This window comes from Panthera uncia (assembly GCF_023721935.1).
Source record: "Panthera uncia isolate 11264 chromosome D3 unlocalized genomic scaffold, Puncia_PCG_1.0 HiC_scaffold_8, whole genome shotgun sequence".
Classification (NCBI taxonomy): Eukaryota; Metazoa; Chordata; class Mammalia; order Carnivora; family Felidae; genus Panthera; species Panthera uncia.
In genome coordinates, this window is record NW_026057586.1 from 2,899,995 (window position 1) to 2,919,420 (window position 19,426).

At 53.4% G+C, this 19,426-nt stretch overlaps 1 protein-coding gene and 1 long non-coding RNA gene across 2 annotated transcripts in view; both read left to right on the forward strand.

Annotated features, from left to right (window-relative positions):
• ZNF516 (zinc finger protein 516) overlaps positions 1-19,426 on the forward strand; it is a 123,948-nt gene that overhangs the window by 54,176 nt on the left and 50,346 nt on the right. The window contains 1 exon segment of the mRNA XM_049619438.1: positions 11-339. Within this exon segment, the coding sequence (XP_049475395.1) occupies positions 11-339 (329 nt within the window).
• On the forward strand, positions 2,174-5,851 carry LOC125914230 (uncharacterized). Its single transcript, XR_007455253.1, has 2 exons — positions 2,174-5,262; positions 5,387-5,851. It is a non-coding gene; the product is annotated as an uncharacterized LOC125914230 (long non-coding RNA).

The following is a 19,426-nucleotide window of genomic DNA, read 5'->3' on the forward strand; positions in this document are numbered from 1 at the left end:
CCCTGATTATCCGGCCGGCCGCGCGCCCCAGCCGCCGCGCCGCCGTCCCCGCCGGCCACGGCAAGTCCTCCGAGTGCTTCGAGTGCGGCAAGATCTTCCGCACGTACCACCAGATGGTGCTGCACTCCCGGGTGCACCGCCGCGCGCGCAGGGACCGCGACGGCCCCGGGGAGCGCGCGCCCCGCGCGCGCTGCGGCTCGCTCAGCGAGGGCGACTCGGCCTCGCAGCCCAGCAGCCCGGGCTCGGCCTGTGGTGCCGCCGCCGACTCCCCGGGCTCGGGCCTGGCCGACGAGGCTGCGGACGAGAGCGGAGAGGACGGTGCGGTCGACCCGGCTCCAGGTGAGCGCGCGCGCGCCCAGGCGGCTGGGCCCCCGCAGTGCGGGGCCGGATACCCCTCTACCTGGGAGACTCCTGCCCAAGTAGTCCGGGCTCAGGCAGCCCCGCCCCCCGGGTGGCCCCATGTCCGGATATCCCAGGCCCAAGGTGCCCTGTGCCTAGGTAGACCTTCCCAAAGTGTCCCTGAACCCGGGGAGGCCCGGTGTCCAGGTAACACGTGCCTGGAGAGTGCAGGCTCAGGTGGGCCTCCGACGCCAGCCCTCAGTGCAGGAGGTCCAGGCCCAGGTGGTCCTGGCCGCCCGGTGACCCCGGGCCCAGGTAGTCACTGCTCAGCCTTGCACCTTGGGGTCCTGGTTTCCCAGACCCAGGTGGTCCCCCACCTAGGTGACCCTGTGCCCAGGTAGCCTTGCACCCAGGTGGCCCCACACCCAGGTGCCATGTGGCCAGTATATACTTGGAGCTCGGCAGGTGGGTGCAGACACAGGTGCCCGTCAGCTCTACATCTGCCTCCTTTCTTCCAGCTGCCTGTATGCCCTTGCTTTAACGAACGGCTTTGGCCTGTTGAATTAATGTCCGTCTGGGGCATCGGCCCTTTCTGAGCAAAGAGCAGTGATGGGACACCTCCAACGTGGGCCCTCCTCTTCCCCTTTACTCCCGGGGCCTGTTCCCTTCCCCGTGGGGCATGCGCGTGCGCACACGCCCACACACGCTTGCCTCCGCTTTTCTCCTTTGCACCAGCAGACAGTGAGTAAAGGAGTAAGTTCAAATTGGTGTGCAGTTCTAATTAATCTCCTTGGATTCAAGTAACCCTGTGGGTTTAGAGACGGCTCATTGGAACAGATTACTTTCCAAATAGCAGCTATGTAAATATTTAAAGATGCTTGGCCCACTTTGTTTTCATCGTTTCCCTACTTTTTATAAATCTTAAGCATTCAGATATCGTATTCATTTGTTTTGTTTTGTTTTGTTTTGGGCACTTTCTAGCGGAAGGTGACGTTTCAGTTATAGAACGCGTAACGCTGTCTGCGTAACCAGGACTGTTTTTCCCTTCTCCCTGGAAACGGGTTCGCAGATGGTGCTTTTACCTGAAAGGCCAGGGACATAGAAAACCCCAGTGCCTCAGCAGGGCTGTTTATAGTCTGTGGTGAGGAGAACGACCCTTGTGCATTTTTCCAAAACAAAACACACATCTGTCCTCTTTTCCTTATTAGGGATTAGACAATTCTTTGGAACAGGGTTTATTGTAGGTTTATACAGCGTATCATACGAGAGTCGACCTACAGCCAAATTATATTGAGTCAGAAAAAGCGTAGAAAGAAGTTTCTCCAATCCCGTGAAGAGCCTGTGTCGACTCTGCACACACATGGGGAGTGGACGCGCAGATAAACGGACAGTAACACATTGTGCACCGAGCCTCGTTTCCTGTCTCATTTCTTACTCATTAACCTGTGGGAAGGAGCAGAAGTCTCCGAAAACGCAGAGCTCATTCTGTGAGCTTAGGATTCTTCTTACCGTTTGTCTTGTGCAACCTGGTGACCCCCGTTGCGACCTTCGGTTGGCAGTTTTGAAGCTTAATTCTGGGTTTTCTTCTTTATTTTTTATTTATTTTTAAAAATTTTTTTTTTGTTTAACATTTACTTATTTTTGAGACAGAGAGAGACAGAGCATGAACAGGGGAGGGGCAGAGAGAGAGGGAGACACAGAATCTGAAACGGGCTCCAGGCTCTGAGCTGTCAGCACAGAGCCCGACGTGGGGCTCGAACCCACGGACCGTGAGATCATGACCTGAGCCGAAGTCGGACGCTTAACCGACTGAGCCACCCAGGCGCCCCTGGGTTTTCCTCTTTAAAAAGTTGTGGTAACTATGGACTTCACTGATTGTATTCCGGTAACACTAGGACTGTTTTTTGGAACACACTGGATAAAATATTAGGTTAGGACTAAATCCTTTTTCTTTTCACTTTGAAGACAATTATCTTTAATTTTCAAAAAAGCTCTTGAACCTTTCCCTCACCTATTGTAGTGGTAGTCGAATGATTAACGATAAGCTAATTCAATAGTTCTTTGGAAATCACAGTGTTGGAAAGATCAAATGATTTTCACTTTAAGTTTTTTTGATGTTTTTAATGTTTAATTTATTTTTGAGACAGAGAGACAGTACGAAAGGGGGAGGGACAGAGAGAGAAGGAGACATAGAATCCCAAGCAGGCTCCAGGCTCTGAGCTGTCAACACAGAGCCCGACGCAGGGCTCCAACTCACGAACCATGAGATCATGACCTGAGCTGGAGTCGGATGCTTAACGGGTTGAGCCACCCAGGTGCCCCGTTGGCTGAACTTTAAATTGGACCTTACTTTTTTTCATCTCAGATTTTTTAAACTTTTAAGGTTATAATTTACATCTTAATGAGGTTATGTATATTTTTTATATGTGACTCATTTTTTTAAAGTTTATTTTAAGAGAGAGCATGCATGCATGCAGGTGGGGGAGGGGCAGAGAGCGAGGGAGAGAGAGGATCCCAAGCAGGCTCCGTGCTGTCAGCGCAGAGCCCGACATGGGGCTCGATCTCAGGAACCAGGAGGTCACGACCTGAGCCGAGAGCAAGAGTTGGACGTTTAAGGGACTGAGCCACGCAGAGTCCCCATGTGATCTGTTTTTTGAGAGAGTAGATTCATTAAAGGGTTCTGCAACAAGTCTGCGTATCCTAGTTGAGTTCAGGTCGACTATTTATTGAGAAACTGGCGAAGGAGTTCACGTCGTGACCGTGGCACGAAGTGTTCAAGAACGTTGTGGGTCTGCAGGTGGTACCTGTTGTGACTCAAAAGGACAGGATCTTTCCTTCTGAAACCACAGACCGTCCAGTCTCAGCAGGCCTCTACTGGTCTGGCCTGGTCATTATACCTCTGCTTCCTAGATGCTCTTTGAGGAGCGACCTGCCTTTACTGCTCACAAACTCTCATCTGCAGGGTTTGGCTAAGGACTTTGAGAGGCAAATGGGTGTTTTGAATCCTCTGTTTCGATCTGCAGCCTGCCTTTCTTTTGTGAGAAGATGTGTGCAACTGTGGAAAATGCTCGTCATCACTGTGACGAAAGGATTACTTCGATCTTTAAACACGTAGGCAACTTTAGATTCTCCCAGAACTTAGACGGGATGCCTGGCTACAAGCCCGAGAGGAAACGTGTGGGAAGCGATCACAAAAAAGACCACAGTGGTTCCTGTGAGAGTGAACCTGGCTCCTGGTGGCAGCAGAGTTCACGGTTAGGGTTCCTATCTTTGTGATGCTTCTTGGAAAGTCCCCCTTGTGCCATGATTTTACCCAAAGATTTGTTGACATTCAGGAATGGATTCGAATGCTGCTCCTGGATCTAGAGAAACTTTCCACTATCAGATTAATTAAAGGAAACCTTTTTTATTTTTTTTAAATGTTTATTTATTTTTGAGAGAGGGAGACAGCATAAGTGGGGGAGGGGCAGTGAGAGAGAGAGGGGGAGAGAGAGAGAGAGAGAGACAGAATCTGAAACAGCCTCCAGGCTCTGAGCTCTCAGCATAAAGCCCGATATGGAGCTCGAAGTCACGAACCGCAAGATCATGACCTGAGCCAAAGTTGGACACTTAACCGACTGAGCCACCCAGGTGCCCCAAGGAAACCTTTTTCTCATGACACGTTCTTTGTTCAATGTTGCCGTGTACTTGTGTGGAAAGTCTGATTGCCACATTACCTTAATTTCCCCAGAGAACTGCGTTCCAGCAGCCCTCAGTGCTGACCAGAATGGAAGGGCAAAGTAGTGAATAAAATTCAGTCAAATATAAAACACGTTACCGAGCTAGATTTACTCGTCCGTGGGGAAAGTGACAAGATGCTGATAGAAAGTACACGTTTGGAGCTCACAAAAAACATGAAACCTTTAAATTAGGGAAGAAGAGCATTGAAAGGACCTGTAACGCATGTTTATAAAAACGAACATTTCTAAACCCAGAGCAGAGTGAGGGTGCTTCGAGGCCATCATGAGGACGGGGGGTGTTCTTTCACAAGTAAATAAGCCAAAGCAGAATTCTGCCCGGGAAGCATGGGGGGGTCATTTAGGAATGATGGACCCCGAGCGAGCGTGTCTTAAAGGGTTTGGTTCCCGACTGTGCTATTGTGAGAAGCACCCTTGGGTGGCCCTGCCTAGTCTTGGGCCATCACGTGTGTCTGGACCTGCCTTCAGACAAAACACTGAGGAGCCCGGGTCCTTCCTACCTTTTATTTGTATATTGTTTCTGTTAGAACTTACGTGGCTACCCAGGTTTTGACCAGTTCTTGTTGTTCTAAAGTCTCCTGTCACATCAGATCCGTGATCTCGTGAGCCTGTTCCCTGTATAGAACTTTTTAATTGATTGCAAAGCCCCATGTGTTAGATGAAGTCCTGTGAAATCACAGATATTTGTGATCGACACAGATGTCAAACCCTGCTCAACCGCGCGGCGGAATAGGTTCCTAGAACAGGTGCTGCGGTGTTATACGCGGCTTGAAGAGTTAAGGAGAGAGTTTCCAGAATTAAGCAAGATAGCCAAGGAAAGGAAAGATAATTAAAGGACAAGACGCATTGACTTCAGAAAGCCCCCATTTGCCTCGCTTCCTCTGCTTATGTCCTCCCTCCAGGCCAATGGTCTCGGATGTGAGGGCTCATCTTACTTCCATCGTAATTGAAGGATGATCCCTGGTCTTCTAACTATGATGTGTTAGTTGCGCACGTGCGGGGGACTGGCTGGCGATCTCTGACTGTGCCCTGGTGGGGGGGGGTGCTGCCTGGGTCATGCAGCTGGCAGAGAGGTTAGACAGCCACACTTCTCCGTTTATTAGAGCACAGACGGTCATCGGAACAGCCTAGGAAGAAACGTTTGTATACGTCCACCCCGTGTCCACCCGTTGTAACGGGATTTAAGGTGAATGTAGCTGGCAGACGTCGCTGTGGCTGCGGGGGTCTGCTGGGGAGGGCTCTTTGCCCCCGGCGGCTGCACCTGCTGAGACGGGCAGCTTGTAATACTGCTGACTGAGACTTTGCTTCAGGGTAGAGCAGAAGGAACTCTCACGGAACACTCTGTTGTTCCCACCGTGCTCCTGGCCACATCCGCTTGAGATGTGCGTCCCCAGCGGCGAAGCCGGGACCCACGTGGCAGTCCCGCACGGTCTGGTCTCTGACACAGATTCGGTGATGGGAGGGACTTCTGTCTTCACGCAGGACGCCAGCCTTGGCCGCAGCAAGAGGCTGAACAGGATGGAGCAGATCAAGGGGTTGTGGATCAGGGAGGGGAGGCCAGGGGAAACCCCAAGTGTAGACGGGACCTGACAAGATGCGGTTTACTGGGGCGGAGGGGAAGGAAAGCAAGCTCATCTGGGGACGGTGTCATCCAAGAGTCAGATCTTTGACGGGTGGATGCAGGGAGCGGTAATCCTGAGGGGGTCTCGGGGGTCTGGGGGCGCTCTATTCCAGACGAGCTGGTGGGGTCGCTAAAAGTAAAAATCAATGCAGTCGCCAGGCGGTCCATTCATTCTTGCTTTGCTCGGTTTCTCCATCACTCTGGCAACCCGGAGGTCATTTTCAGAAATCTCTAATAAATGTCCACAAACTGGCCGCTGACCGTGCAGGAAGTGCAGCTGTGACATGCTGTGACATTGGTGTCACGTGCCAAGCTGTAAAGTGCGAGCTGCTCTCCCCTGTACGGCCGGTGCCAGGCCCAGTGTGGCTTCTCCCGAGGCTTTGTTTCCACCTGGTGTGAACACCAGGGTGGGGTCTGGTGAGAGGGAGACTCCCGTCTGCACAGAGCTGCAGACCGGTCTCTTCCAGATTACAGAAGAGAGCCCGAAAATGCCTAGCAGATTAAACGTGTGAGTGGTAACGGTTCTCTTCGTGGTCTTACGTGATGCCGAACACGGAGGAACTTGTTACGAGTCGGAAACCCTCCTGTGAAATCGGGGTGCTTTCTCAGTCATTGGAGGACAACTGGATTACAATGACAATAGTGTTTGCTAGGTATGTTTTACTGTATTTTTATTCTTCGATCATTGATATCTGTGCTTGGCCTGCGTACTAACATTTGCTTGAGTATAATGCTGCATTCCCGGACCTTCCGGAATGAATTTCGCAGTCTGACTGCGAAAGGCGTCAGACTCGAGATTACACTCTGGGATTTTCTTCCTGTCACGGAGAGACACGCAAACGGGATGCACGTTCCCCGTTACGGTAAAATCAACACCACACAAGAATTTGGGTTTGTTAGCATAATTCAAACGCTTGATTTTATCTCCCGGTCTTGTTTTTTGACGCAAGGTAGGATCCCAGGAGTTTAGAGTTGGGGGGAACTGAGAGGTGTTTAGTCTGTCCCCCTGTTATCAGGAAGGAAACTGAGGTACAAGGAAGTGCCCTAGTCTGCCCGGAGCCGCGTGGTGTGTCCTGGGAAGGCGGCCTGGCTGGCACGGGAGGGCACGTGAGCCCGGATGCCAGGCTGTAACTTACCTCTTGTGCGGAGGAGCAGTGAGTTGTCTGCCTTCGACCCCCTGAGTGTGTGGTCTCCCCGTCCAGGGCTCTGGAGCCCCAGGGGACACTGAGGCTGGCCCCGTGGGCGGGTCGAGGTGGAGGCAGCCCGCTGTGTTCTTCGTGGCGGGTGCTGGCTTCGGTCTGTCACTTGGGAGCCTGCTTGAAGAGGCCGAGTGGGCGACCCCTAAAGCCGGGATTAGTGACGTTCCCACGTTTCCACGTTCCCATAAAGACGCACGCGCTGTGCCCGTAGAGGCTTGCTGATACGCAACAGCTTTTCCGCCTTTTCTGCCTCTGCGTCACGTCCTAAGTTCTGATGCTTTGGTCCTGCCCTGCTAGGTTGAGTCCTCCCCCGTCTGCGGGGTGGGTGATGCCGGCTGGGGTGTCAGTGTTGCCTTTGCCGTCTTGTCATGCAGAGGAGCCCTGGGTGTCCTCCAGTTCAGACTTGAGCATGTGACTCCTGACTTGGAACGTCAGGGCCCCTCGCTGTAGGCAAGATCCATCCCCTGGGGGACGGAGAGAAGTCAGTTGGGTGCTCCCGCTCCGGCCCGGACGGGGTGGCACACGCGAAGGCGTGGACGGAGCCCAGTTCCGAGGCATCTGTAGAGCGGGCCGCGCGGATTTTGTTTCCGGATCAGTGTTTGCGAACCGGGGGTGGTTCCCGGGCAGCCCCGTTCACCTGGTGAGTGGGCGGACCGCGGCGCTTCCTGGCGTGGCGCCGCCGGGAAAATGCCGCCTACCTCTGAGCGCCCTGGACAGGCGCCACGCGTTCCTGCTGTATTTGCCCACCCGCCGCGGGTGTGATTGCGGCACCCCCGCTGCAGCCGTGACGTGGCCCCTGTGACTGCATCCGCCTGTTCGCACCGTTACCGGGCGCTTGCTGCAGGCACAGGTGCCGTCTGGGAGCAGGTGGGAGAGTTCAGCCCCGACCACAGCCGTGGCCTTGACCCGCCGCCCCGGTCCCCTGCCGCACCTTGTCCGGAACCCCCGCCTGCCCTCCGTGTGGCCCGAGTGTGCCCTAGGTCCTCAAAGCCCCTCCCTGCCATCGCGGCTCCAGGCCCGTCCTCCCTGCTGGGCCACCCTGGAGCCCGCGCACGTCCCTTCCGGCAGAGGGACCACCCTGGGCCTGGAATGTGTGCGTCTGTTGTGGTCTCCTGGGGTTTGTCTTGTGCCACACCGTGTCCTCGCGTCGGTGTCTGTCACCGAGTCGTGATCTCGTTGAGGGCAGGTGTTGTGTCTTGTTGGTCCTGCCCGCCCCGTGGCATCTGTGACTTGAGTGGTGGCTGGTGGCCACGCTGGGACGCATGAGGCCCACCTTGGGCTTGCAGGGAGCCACGCTGAGACCCGCGTCCCGTAGGGGGGATGTCGCATGGTGCACCGTGCTTACCGGCTGCCGCGTGTCCTGCTACCTGTGACGGTGGCCTGGACCGACCACGGTGAAGGCTCGGCTGAGAGCGAGTGTTCCCACAAACGTGCGCCTCGGGGCGTTTTAAGTGGAGAGAACCGTGCGGACGTGACCCAGCCCTGAGGCCTCCTGGGAGAGCAGGAGTTTGCTACTTCTGTGGTCCTTCTGGCCAGTGTGACTCTTGGGATCACGACTTGGAAGTTGCCTTTCTCGGGACTCCGGCCCTCCCCTCCCAGGCTGCTGTCCAGCCTGCTTCCAGAGCGTCACTGATGTGCGCAGGGAGCGGAAGTGGGCTGGGCCTGCCCGGTACCCAGCGCCCGAGGACACACACACACACACACACACACACACAGCCCGTGCCGCCCCAGAGCCGGCACAGCTCTTGCCCGGCGGCTTGGGAAGCAGTGACTGAGGTCACCGTGTGCTTCCCGCCTCCCTGCGTCAGGTCCCTGGCAACTGCCCCTCAGCACAGGTGGTGGGCATGGCGCCCTGGGCCTGGCCCCTCCAAGGACAATCCCGTGAGCGCTGGCGGCCACTGGTCAAGACGCTGCTCACCCATGTGGCCTGAGACGGGCAGGGCCCTCCTGTCCCGTCATGGAACCCAGGTCATCAACATGCTCGGGGAGGACCTCATCGCCCCGTGGCCGCTGCCTGGTTTGCATTCTGCTTGGTGGGCCTGTGCGTGGTGGGCACACTGAATTATTCAGTGAGTTTAGACTCTCTTTCTTCAAGCGTTTAGCTTTTATTTGGTAAGCGTTTTAGTTGTGTGCTCCTCTTTGGCACGGATTCTTAACGTTTCATTTATAAGTTGAGTTGTTTTTTTTCTTTTTGACGTTTCTTAATTTCCTGTATGCCGGACCTAATCTGAGGCCGGTTCTTGGTGAAACCTTGGTACGCTGCTGATAGGATCAGTATTTGCACACACGGTTTCCATACGTAATTTGCATAGTCTGTGCATATTCAGACAGATTGTGGCTTTAGATCTGCCTTTTACTGGAAGTAAAACGTGAGGCGTCCACTTCTCCAGATAAAGGCTTAGAAGGTCGTAGTGTCACGACTGGAGTTTTACCTGATTCGGTAAGCGGTCGGCCTGGTCCTGTCCGTTTGAACGATGCCTCGCCTCCTGTTTTATTTACAAAGGCAGACGTTGACTCGAGAGAAGTATTTTCACAGATTAGTAAGACATTTGGGCCGACTGCAGGCTGCCAAAAGCGTTCTTGGAGAAGCGAGCCGGATCTGAGCATCACTCCTGTTGTCTCTTCCCGACTACAGAAGAATTACTTTCGGCACGGTGAATAAACTGTTCCACATTGACTGTGATTATCGTTTTTATTTAACATTCTCTTGGGTTATGGAAATACCTCCTCTAAAGTGATAATCGAGCGGCACCCTTTGCTGAGCCGGCCATCCTGTAGAACATTCTGCCTTTGTCTGAATGTAACACTTGGGAGCCGCCCTTCCTTGGAAGTCGGGAAACCAGGTTGCTCCTGCCTGTGAACTTGGGTGGGTGAGTCCAGGGAGAGCGCCGTTGGGATAGCTCGGTAGTTGGCCCGGACACCTGGAGAACATGGTTTGTGAGAGTGAAACGATCGTTTCCATTTTCCACTTCTGGCTGCCACCGTGACTCGTCTGTCATATTACTGGTTTTTAAGAAATTGATCACTACACAATTCATGGGATACGATGTATACTGCTTATTTTGGTATTCCATTAGAAATTGACAGCAGTGGAGTGGATTGAAAATTTCCACCTTAAAGAAACATCAGGCGCTGTATTTCCTGAAATGATCAAGTACAGTAGGGGAGGGCCGTGAGGTTGAGACGAGCCATAGACCCTTAAAAGCTGTTTTTATTGTAAACATCCTTAACTGCTGGAGAAGAATCCACGAGAGCCTCAAAGAGCAGTCCCGTGTGTCACCGAAAGATGACCGCCCAAGTTCCTGAATTTGCGGTATTAAAGGAAGGGCAGAGTTCCGATGGGAGATTTTGGGGACTCTGAACGCGAAGAAGGTTCTGGACAGGTTGTGTGCAGAGTGTCTGCAGTTTCCATGGCGATAAGCCTACACACCACTTAGAAACAAATTCTTGATATTGTTTTGAAACCCCAGTTACAAAAGGGCATCATGCTTGCGCGTTAGTTGTGAATAGATAAAATCGCTTCTGCAGGACTGCCTCCCAAGCTGGACGGCACTTGGCAGACGTTGGAGCCTCCGACCTTCTAAATAGCCCCTGTTCTGAACACTTCTTTTCCATTCTAGGTCAGAATTTCTCTCTCTCTCTCTCTCTTCCCCCACCCTTCTTGAGTTAAAGATCTTTTCCTTTGAATTTTAAGATCCGATGGGGGCGGGGGCTGCTGTGGCTGTTTGGAAGACTTTTCGGAGCTGGCCCGCACCTGTGAGCTGGCACAGCGCGTGTGGGTGGAGGTGACGCACTGGCCGTGACTTCCCGTCACCCACTCATCCGGCACCACCCACCCACGCAGCCGGCCACTGGTCATTGTGTCCCCTTAAATGTTCAGCTCCTGTGCTGTCCCCTCCCTCTTCCTCCAGTCAGACGGGTGAAGGGCAGTGCAGGATCCAGGGCATCACGGAACCCCAAATACCTAGCAGGGGTAAGTGATGACGTTGGGGGGCAGTGGACCCACGTGGCTGTAGGTCTGGTCTCAGAGGACACCTTTCCTTGCCTTTTTTCTGTCCCAAGGCCAGAGACGGAATCCCAGACCGTGGCCGTTGGCCACAGGAGTTCCAGGAACGGAGTGTCCCGTGAGCCTCCTGCAGGGAGAGCCCTGGCGGCCGTGTGAACTTGTCACGTCTCAGCTCCTTCCGGTGCTCTTGGTGGTGGAGGAGGGCCTTCCAGGGCAACTTAGGGCCCCTGGACCCAGTTCTCTTGCCTTGGGACTGCTCACCCCACCCTCCCCAGGCTGTCCCTTCTCCCGAGGCTGCCTCCTGGCCCTGCGTCCCTCGTGGGGACGGCGGTGGGAGGTGGAGCAGGGACGTTGCAGGGGCCGGACCGCGCTGTGCTCAGGTTGCTGATTTGAGGATTCCGTTCTTCTCCAGAAATCCTGCAGGGGTCTTTCTTTCACGAACACACGCCGACTGCCAGCAGTCCAGGCCCTCCGCGCACAGACAGACCGTCCTCCTTGACTGCCTCTCCCTCGCCTGCCTCCGCTACTACGGCGACTTCTGTTTTGTCCTCTCCAGGCCTTTTGTGTGTACTCACACCCGTTGGTGGGTAGGCATACGTAGACTTTTCTTGTTGAGCTACCTAATAAGCCTATCCTACTTGTTGTGCTCTGATGCTTGTTTTCCATCTAATGACATGTCTTGGAACTCCTCTGCGTCGACAGAGTATCTCTGCCTTGCCGTTGAGCTGCCTCAGAGTGGAGCACGATCGAATTGATTTGCCCGTTGATGGATGTTCAGGCTGTTTCATGACAGATAGTGCTGCAGGAAAGTTGCTGGTAACATAGATCATTGAGACCACTTAGGAGATCTTCGAGACCAACCTCTTGAGTGACATTGCCGGTCTGGGGGGTTTGCACGTTTTCTGTTTCCGTGGATGCAGCCAGGTAGGTTGTGATAACCCTCATACCCACCAGCAGCCCGTGAACACGTGCAGTCATGCTGGGAATTACAAACTTTCGACGGCTGCTCATCTGAAAGAAGAAGAAGGTTCATTTTTTTTTTTTTTTTACATTTATTTTTGAGAAACAGAGTGAGACAAAGCATGAGCGGGGGAGGGGCAGAGAGAGAGGGAGACACAGACTCTGAAGCAGGCTCCGGGCTCTGAGCTGTCAGCACAGAGCCCGGCGCGGGGCTCGAACCCACGAACGGTGGGATCATGACCTGAGCTGAAGTCAGACGCCCAACCGACTGAGCCACCCAGGCGCCCCAGAACTGTTCATTTTTTCCTTTATGGCTTTTACACGTGACTTAGAAAGACATTCCCTACCCCACTGTTCAAATGTTTTCATTCACTAAGTCTAGTTTGCTTTATTCCAGTGGCTTAGTCCCCGTGGAACTGTTGACGGATCCTGTGAGGTATTTTTAACTTTTTCCCACATCGCTCTCGCGTTTTTCCAACACGCCCAGTCATCAGTCTTGATTCTACAGACTTGAAGTAGCAGCCTTACCGTGCGGGGACATCCCCAGGCCCACGTCCTCACCCAAGCGTTGTGAGGCTTGGTAAACCTTGGTCGTAACCCAGTAGGTGTAGGTGTTAGTCTCTGAGGATTAGAGGTTCAAGGAGGCTTTCTCAAGATTGTACCGGTAATGGTGTGGAAGCCGAGACGTGAGTCCCCGGTCAGTGCTCGTGCTGTTGTTCAGGTGGGGAGGGGAGGCAGGGAAGAGGCTTCCAGGAGGAGGGAACAGGGTCGTGCTCTGTGCGTCCTCAAGCTGTGCCCCTTCTCTCTCTGGCTCCTGGGGGGCCCCGACCCTCCCCTTTGCAGCCGAGCTGTGCCCCAAAGCCCCCCCACCCGCAGCGGGGCCTCGAGCCGGGGCGCAGGGGTGACGGGTCTGCAGCCCGCCCAGGGAGGATGCTAGACCACCGTCAATGGGTGCTGCAGGCGGGTCCCCGCTTGCACGCGTGGGACCTGGGAGTCCAGGGGTTCCCAGAGGCCCCCGCCCGCTGCAGACTGTCGTTGAGTGCCCGTGGGTCGCGTCTTTTGAAGGTAACGGCTTCTCCTCTGTTACCTCTGAATGCATTCTACTCTTCCCAGAGAGTTAATGATCCTGCACGTAAATGACAAATCATTTTTCTCTTCACACGTAGTATTTGTTTGTTTACATCCCCATTTACACGCGCTTTGGGCCGTGTGTCTGACTCACACTGTGCTTCATTTGAAGTAATTCATTCGAATAATGTGCTTCAGATAAGAACAAGTCAGAGCGGCCAGATTTAGTAAGTGAAAAGGGAAGACCCCTGTTAAGTTTGGGTTTGAGATAAGCGATGAATGCAGACTGTTTTTTAGCATGCGTGTGTCCCATGCGGTATTTGAGACCTGCCTGTGCGAAAAATTATTTGTCCTTTGTCTGAAACTCGGGTTATCTGGATAGTCCCGTATTTCGCCTGCAGAGCGTCTCTGGTGAATCTCCCCGGGCGCGTTGCTACTCCCATGCAGGCAGGAGAAGTCTAGTCTTGGGTCCAGGCCTGCTGGTTGGCCGGTTCAAGCCTGCTGAGCGGCTCTTGGGCGCGTACTACCAGCCAGGGGTTGCTGGCTACCTCCCTCCAGCGAGCGTTCCAAGAATAGTTAGCCGAGGAAGAGGAGGGAACCTTGTGGTGGCGTTTGCTCTCGTTCTACAGTTCACACTTGCTGATAATTGAAGCACGTGTATTGGTGCTCCTGAGGGTCAGAACAGCGCTTGTAGACGAAGCGATTCAAGAGCGAGTGAAAAGTAGCCTCAGTCTGTGTGCTTGATAAGAAAAGCAATGTAGCAGTTTTCTAACACAGTTGTGCACCGCTTTGTGAATCAGGGTGCCCTGTTCTGTTTGGGTGCGTCGTGCGGGGTGAAGGAACCTCGACGGTTGACGTTTCCTTCCAGTATCCGACGCCCTGAGGGATAATGCTGCAGACAGCGCCTCTTTGGCTCCGGTGTTAGTCATCAGACTGGAAAGTTCTGTCTTGTTTGCAATTTTGTGGGTGCCGTCTCGGTGCCATGGCTCTGCCGGTGTCCCTGGGGATTTCAGGATCCTTGGGGTGGCCTGGGGGGCCGCAGCCTTTCCCTGACCCCAGGGGGACGTGGGCAAACCCGGTATGATCGGAGCCCTGACCTCTGAAACCTAGGTCACGTGCGTGGGCCTCTCCCATTAATTCAAGGTAAAAAGGGACCCGAGAATCTTTTATTCAGATCGTACTTGAGATCTGGAGAGACGCTTCGTGATCACAGCGGTCCATGATCTCTAGGCTGTGATTTTCGCAAATGATAGGATGTGGTCCACGATCCACTCTGGCTCCCCCAAAGTAGTGTTAGGAAGTCGGGTGTGGTGTGGTTCACGTGGTGGACGGATTTCTTCTGGCTCTGCATGGAGTTTGTGTGAGAAAACACCCACGGGAAATCGCCCTTCCCCGGGAGCTAGCTGTCTGGCATCGAGCTGGGAAGAAATACCGGCCCATTCGCAGTAGATTCCACGGCGCGGATGAAAGCACTGTGGAAACCGTGGGCTCCTCCTGTTCCAGCTGCACAGACTAGGCAGAGAGATCGTAAGTGTATTTTAAAAGGTGGGTCTGTAATTGAGATGGAAGGTTCTGGAGCCTGATGTTCCTTGGAGATAAGGCCTTCGTGCGTGGGCGGAAAGTCCTCACTTCACCTGAATGCCTTTCGGAGGTGAGCGGTATCCCCTGCCAACACACGACTTGTCCTGTCTTGTTGCTTACAGGGCGTGTGAGGCCGTGTCCCGCGGGGTCACGCTCAGTGGGCGCCTGCCTGGTCTGCCTGCTGGGGCTCCCGGTTCTCCCCCCACCCCGCGGCTCCTGCAGTCTTCGAACTGCCTCCCAACTGGTTACTTTGATTCGAGATCGTGCTCGTTTTAACCGTTGCACTGAATCTCTGATTCCTGGGTTTCCGAGAACAGTGGCTCCCTGTCACGTCACACATCTCAGGTTCGGCCCTGCCCCTGTGCGGTCCCCACAGGCCGGCCGCGTTAATGGACGGTCAGGGCCCAGCTGGGCGGGGAGCTCGGGGTTTCACCCCTTTCCTCCCAGTGGAGACGCTGGGACACAGGCCTGCGGGAGGACGGCACCTCTCAGCACGGTGGGGACGGGGCACCTCCTGCTCTGTCATGACCTCTCTCGGGCCACTGACTTTCGTGTGGCCTAGGCCCTATTTAAATCGCTCACGTAGCCATAGTTTTACCTAAACTAACAATAATAATCGCGGATAGTCCGGTGTATTACTTAACCTTCAAGATTAAAAAAAAATCTCTGCCTTGAAATGGTCAAAGTTCGACAATTTGATCATGCACGACCTAGGAGAGCCTGTGGTGACTTGGGGGCCAGACCCAGCATGGAACTAAGATCTCTGGAAACTTCTCCCTATGGAAAACTCTTCTTCTCTTTGAAAAACGTCTGTTCTCTGGCACCGCACGTGCTTTTTTATTGCCAGGAAAGTGAAAGAAACCACAACGAGAAAGTACGCTCGGGACCCCGTTAGATCGGAGGTGTCGTTTGCCTGTCCCTCCTGTGCCATCTGCCTCGGCTGCTGTGAAGACACCAGCAGTGCAGAGCGTGGACCTCGTGTGCCCAGGGCGTCCTTCGGGCCAGCTCCTGTGTTGTCTGGAAGGTTCTCCCGAGGGCGGAGGGAGGGACCTGGGTGGCAGGGCCACGGAGTGAGAACTCCCAGGGGTTCAAACTGGCTTCCGTGGAGTCCTGAGGCACAGTGGAGCCTGACAGCCCAGGGTGACGCCCAGGGACGTGTGACCTGCCTCTTCCACCCCGACGCAGGTGACCCTGACTTCCTGCCTGGACGTGGGGCCAGGCCGTCTGCGCGGGGTGGCCGGGAGGCGGCGGCTGGACCAGAGCTGCGCTGCTGGGACGCCTGTGGTCCCTCCTGTGTCTTTCAGGGTTGAGGACGACCTGAACGTCACCTCAGGCTGAGTCTCCAGCTCCCTTTCCTGAACTCCTTCCAAACTGCCTTCCTTTCTTGAATGTTTCTGAATCTGTTGTCGTCCCTGAACACGGATGGTGCACGTGAGAGTCCGTGGCTGATGCCTGTTGGTCTGTGAAAAGGGAGCCCGAACTGTTCGATTAGCAGGGAATTCTCAGAAACGGTCCGCGTACAGGTGCTCAGGTCAGCTACGGGCGTTCACAGGAAGTTTCTTGGTTCTCTTCTGCTGGTCTCCTTTTAGGCGATCACCCCTGCATTCAAGACTTGTGAAACAAGCCTGGTATTCGTGTTTCCAAAAGATTGCGGTCTGTAAAAGCTCAGTTACCTTTGGCGCTTTCGTGGTGCACGATGGCATTTGTGGACTAGCCTGGGAGCTTAACCTCTGAGTGTGAAGTTTTCTGATAAAACGCATTTTTATTTTTGAATAACTAGCTTATAAGTATCTTTTAAAGAAAAGAACATAAGGCGCATTCGGGAGGTATAACCCCGCCCCCCTGCCACATTGTCAGGTGTGGGAAGCACAGACTTTATAGGCACAGGAATTGATTTTGTGGCCGACTTCTTTTGATCGTGTCTCAGATTTAGAATATTTGTGCAGGCATCTGGGGTTTTCCGTGCAGTAACGTAACCCCCTTGCCCCCATCACGTAGGCCCCACAGGAGCGTGTCAGACACTCACACAAGTGAGAAAGGCACTTGCCCCTGACTTCAGGGGGCCGGGCTCCCTGCTGTGCCTGGCACTTTCCGGATGTTCCCGGCTCAGCAGGCCGCCTTTCTGGATCTCAGGTGTGAGATGCCACGCAGAAGCAGAAGGCGGTGGGCTGGTACACGGGGCGGGTCAAGGCGGGTGCGCCGAGGCCTGGAACACGCATCCCCGGCGGGCTTCCGTTCCAGCCCGGCGCGGCGTGGGGGCGGGGGAGTAGGAACACGTGATCTAAGAAAGAGCCTGTGCAAACGCAGGGACCGTCCTGGGCCCCGGGTGCCTGGCTGGGTTGACCTTCCCCGACTCACTTGTCCGCCGTGTGCTGGACACGTGAGTCCCCGGCCCTCGGGCAAGGAACGGACGTGGAAAGGTCCGTGTTTGGGAGACGACCGGTACTTTCGCTGTGCGTGTTCTTGTGGGCACTTAGGTACCGTTGTAGTACGTGGAGTTTAGTCATCGTGCAGGATGCGGATAAGGAAGGAGGAGGTGCTGTCGCTGCCCAGAGGTGATTGGGGTTGGTATTTTGGTTCTGCTGTACCTTTCTAGGCGTCTCCTTTGTCTGCAGTCTTCACGTGCATTTAGCACATTCGTACCCTGCGTGTGCTGTGTGGTCATACAACCTGCGCACATGTGGAGGATAGTGGTTTTACGGACCTTCTTCGAACTGACTGCCTCATGACCCCGTGTGTATAGCCCAAGGTGCACTTCGGGACAGTCGACTCCCCCAGGGTCTCAGAAAGCCGAGATGCAGCGCCTCTCTGGCGTTCCGGGGGCGGGGCTGGCAGGACAGGGGGTGGGGCTCGCAGGACCTAAAGGCTGTCACTTAGCGACGGCTTCTCCCAGAGGACGCGCTTTATTGGCGAGGCTGTGGGACATCCACGTGGCACCGCGTCCGAGCGGCCGCTGGCTCCAGCTGGACTCCATCGCCGGCTGGAGGAAGCGGGGTCTCCCGGGTCCCCACCCTTCTCCGCAGCGCTCACACGTCCGGCTGTCCCCGAGTGTGTGCGTGGCCATGTTCATGTCCAGCAGAGGGCGCTACTGTCCTCACCTGCTAGCAACGTCCTTCTGCCGTTACCAGTTTTACAGCTGAATCCTTTATATGTTCTAAAGCGATTGGACTTTTTTCTCTTGCTTTTAGCATTGTATTAAAGGTTTCCAAGGGGAAAGTAGAGGTTAATTGCACTTAAAATGAAGCTATTGCTGAAAGATTTTTGTTTCCATCTTAATTTTTTTTTCACATGTAGGGTGAATCCGAGAAACCCGATCTTTTTTTTTTTTTTCTTCCTGTTTTTGATTTTATGTCTTAGCTCAGCTTATTTTAGTCAGTGATCTGGGTGAGTTACCCTTAGTGAAAGATGCCTTGCCCACTAGTGAAATGTCGGGGATTCCCCCACAAAAGCATTGAGAAAGGGCAATTTAAAAATACCGTGCTTTACGGCCATGTTTATTTTATCAACAAGCTGCTTATAATTTGATTTTAAGAATTCACGGTTGTATTTGCTAGGCTGTTCTGCGTCTTGATAACTGGCAAAGCTGTAGGGTTTCATGTTTAATAGGGGCTCCTGGGTGGCTCAGTCAGTCAAGCGTCTGACTTTGGCTCAGGTCATGATCTCACGGTTCGTGAGTTTGAGCCCCACATTAGGCGCTGTGCTCCAGCTCGGAGCCTGGAGCCTGCTTCGGATTCTGTGTCTCCCCCTTTCTCTGCCTCTCCCCTGCTCACACTCTGTCTCTTTCACTCTCAAAACTAAATGTTAAAAAAAAAAAATCTAAAAAAATAGGTGAGCACTCTTTTGTCTTCTGTATATTTAAATATCACTCCTCTTCCCAGGTTGAGGTGATGTAAATACTGACTTAGGAATTTCTGACACTTACGCAGAAAATCAGTGACATCAGTAATTCTGCAAAAGGAACTGTGAAATTTTTTAGGAATAAGAAGAAACTTTTTAAGGCAGTAGTTTTTCTAATTGAAGGCTACCGAGTTAATATAATTAATTACATCAAAAAAGGGAGAAAAAAAAGTCCTTTCAAGTTTTATTACTTCTTGGCTGTAAGTAGACAAGAAATCCCAAATAAATTGTGAGCCAGCAGGTTTCCATGAAGGATCACTTAAGGTGATTGCCTGAGATAATGAAATTGTCACCGGCTTATGCACCTCTTTAAATATTTCAACAAAGCATGTGCTGGAGAGATTGATGCACGGATTGTAGATACGCTCGGGAGAGACAAGAGTTGTGCATGTTTTCAAATTGGGTCAAGACAGAAGAGTTTTCAGATTTTAAAAGTTTCATAAGGTTCCTGGGGTCACCCTCATGGCTTTGGTTTCTACATTTTCATGGGTTAATAAAACTTTGAGAGGGCTGGGAGTGTAGAGGAAACGGTTGCAGGCTACAGTCGTGCCCTGAGATCGGTGCCCGTGTGGGGACGAGGGAGAGAGAGCCTGCTCTTTGAAGCTGGAAACGGGGACCAGAAGAACCTCGTAGTACTTGTCCCAGAGGAGAAGCACTCAGAGTTCAAAGGCGTCTCCTGGAGAGCGTTTGCCAAGTTCCATCAAATGGTTGCAAGCTGAGGAGTGTTGGGAAAATCTGTTTATTTCTCTGTATCACAGACCGTCCTGACCCTGGGTTCTCGGAGTTACTTACTCGGGTCTTTTGGGCTCTGTTTGCCAAGTGTAAGAACGGCGCGAGACTCCTGCCTTCGTTTTTCTTTCCTTTTTGTTTGCATGTTCACAGCACTTGTAATTGAGGGTGAAGCGCCCCCATTTAATTTGGAGGAGGGAAAGTGTAAAAGTGAAGGGGAGTGTGTGTGTGTGTGTGTGTGTGTGTGTGTGTGTGTATTTTTATATTTTTAAATCTAGAATCCACACAG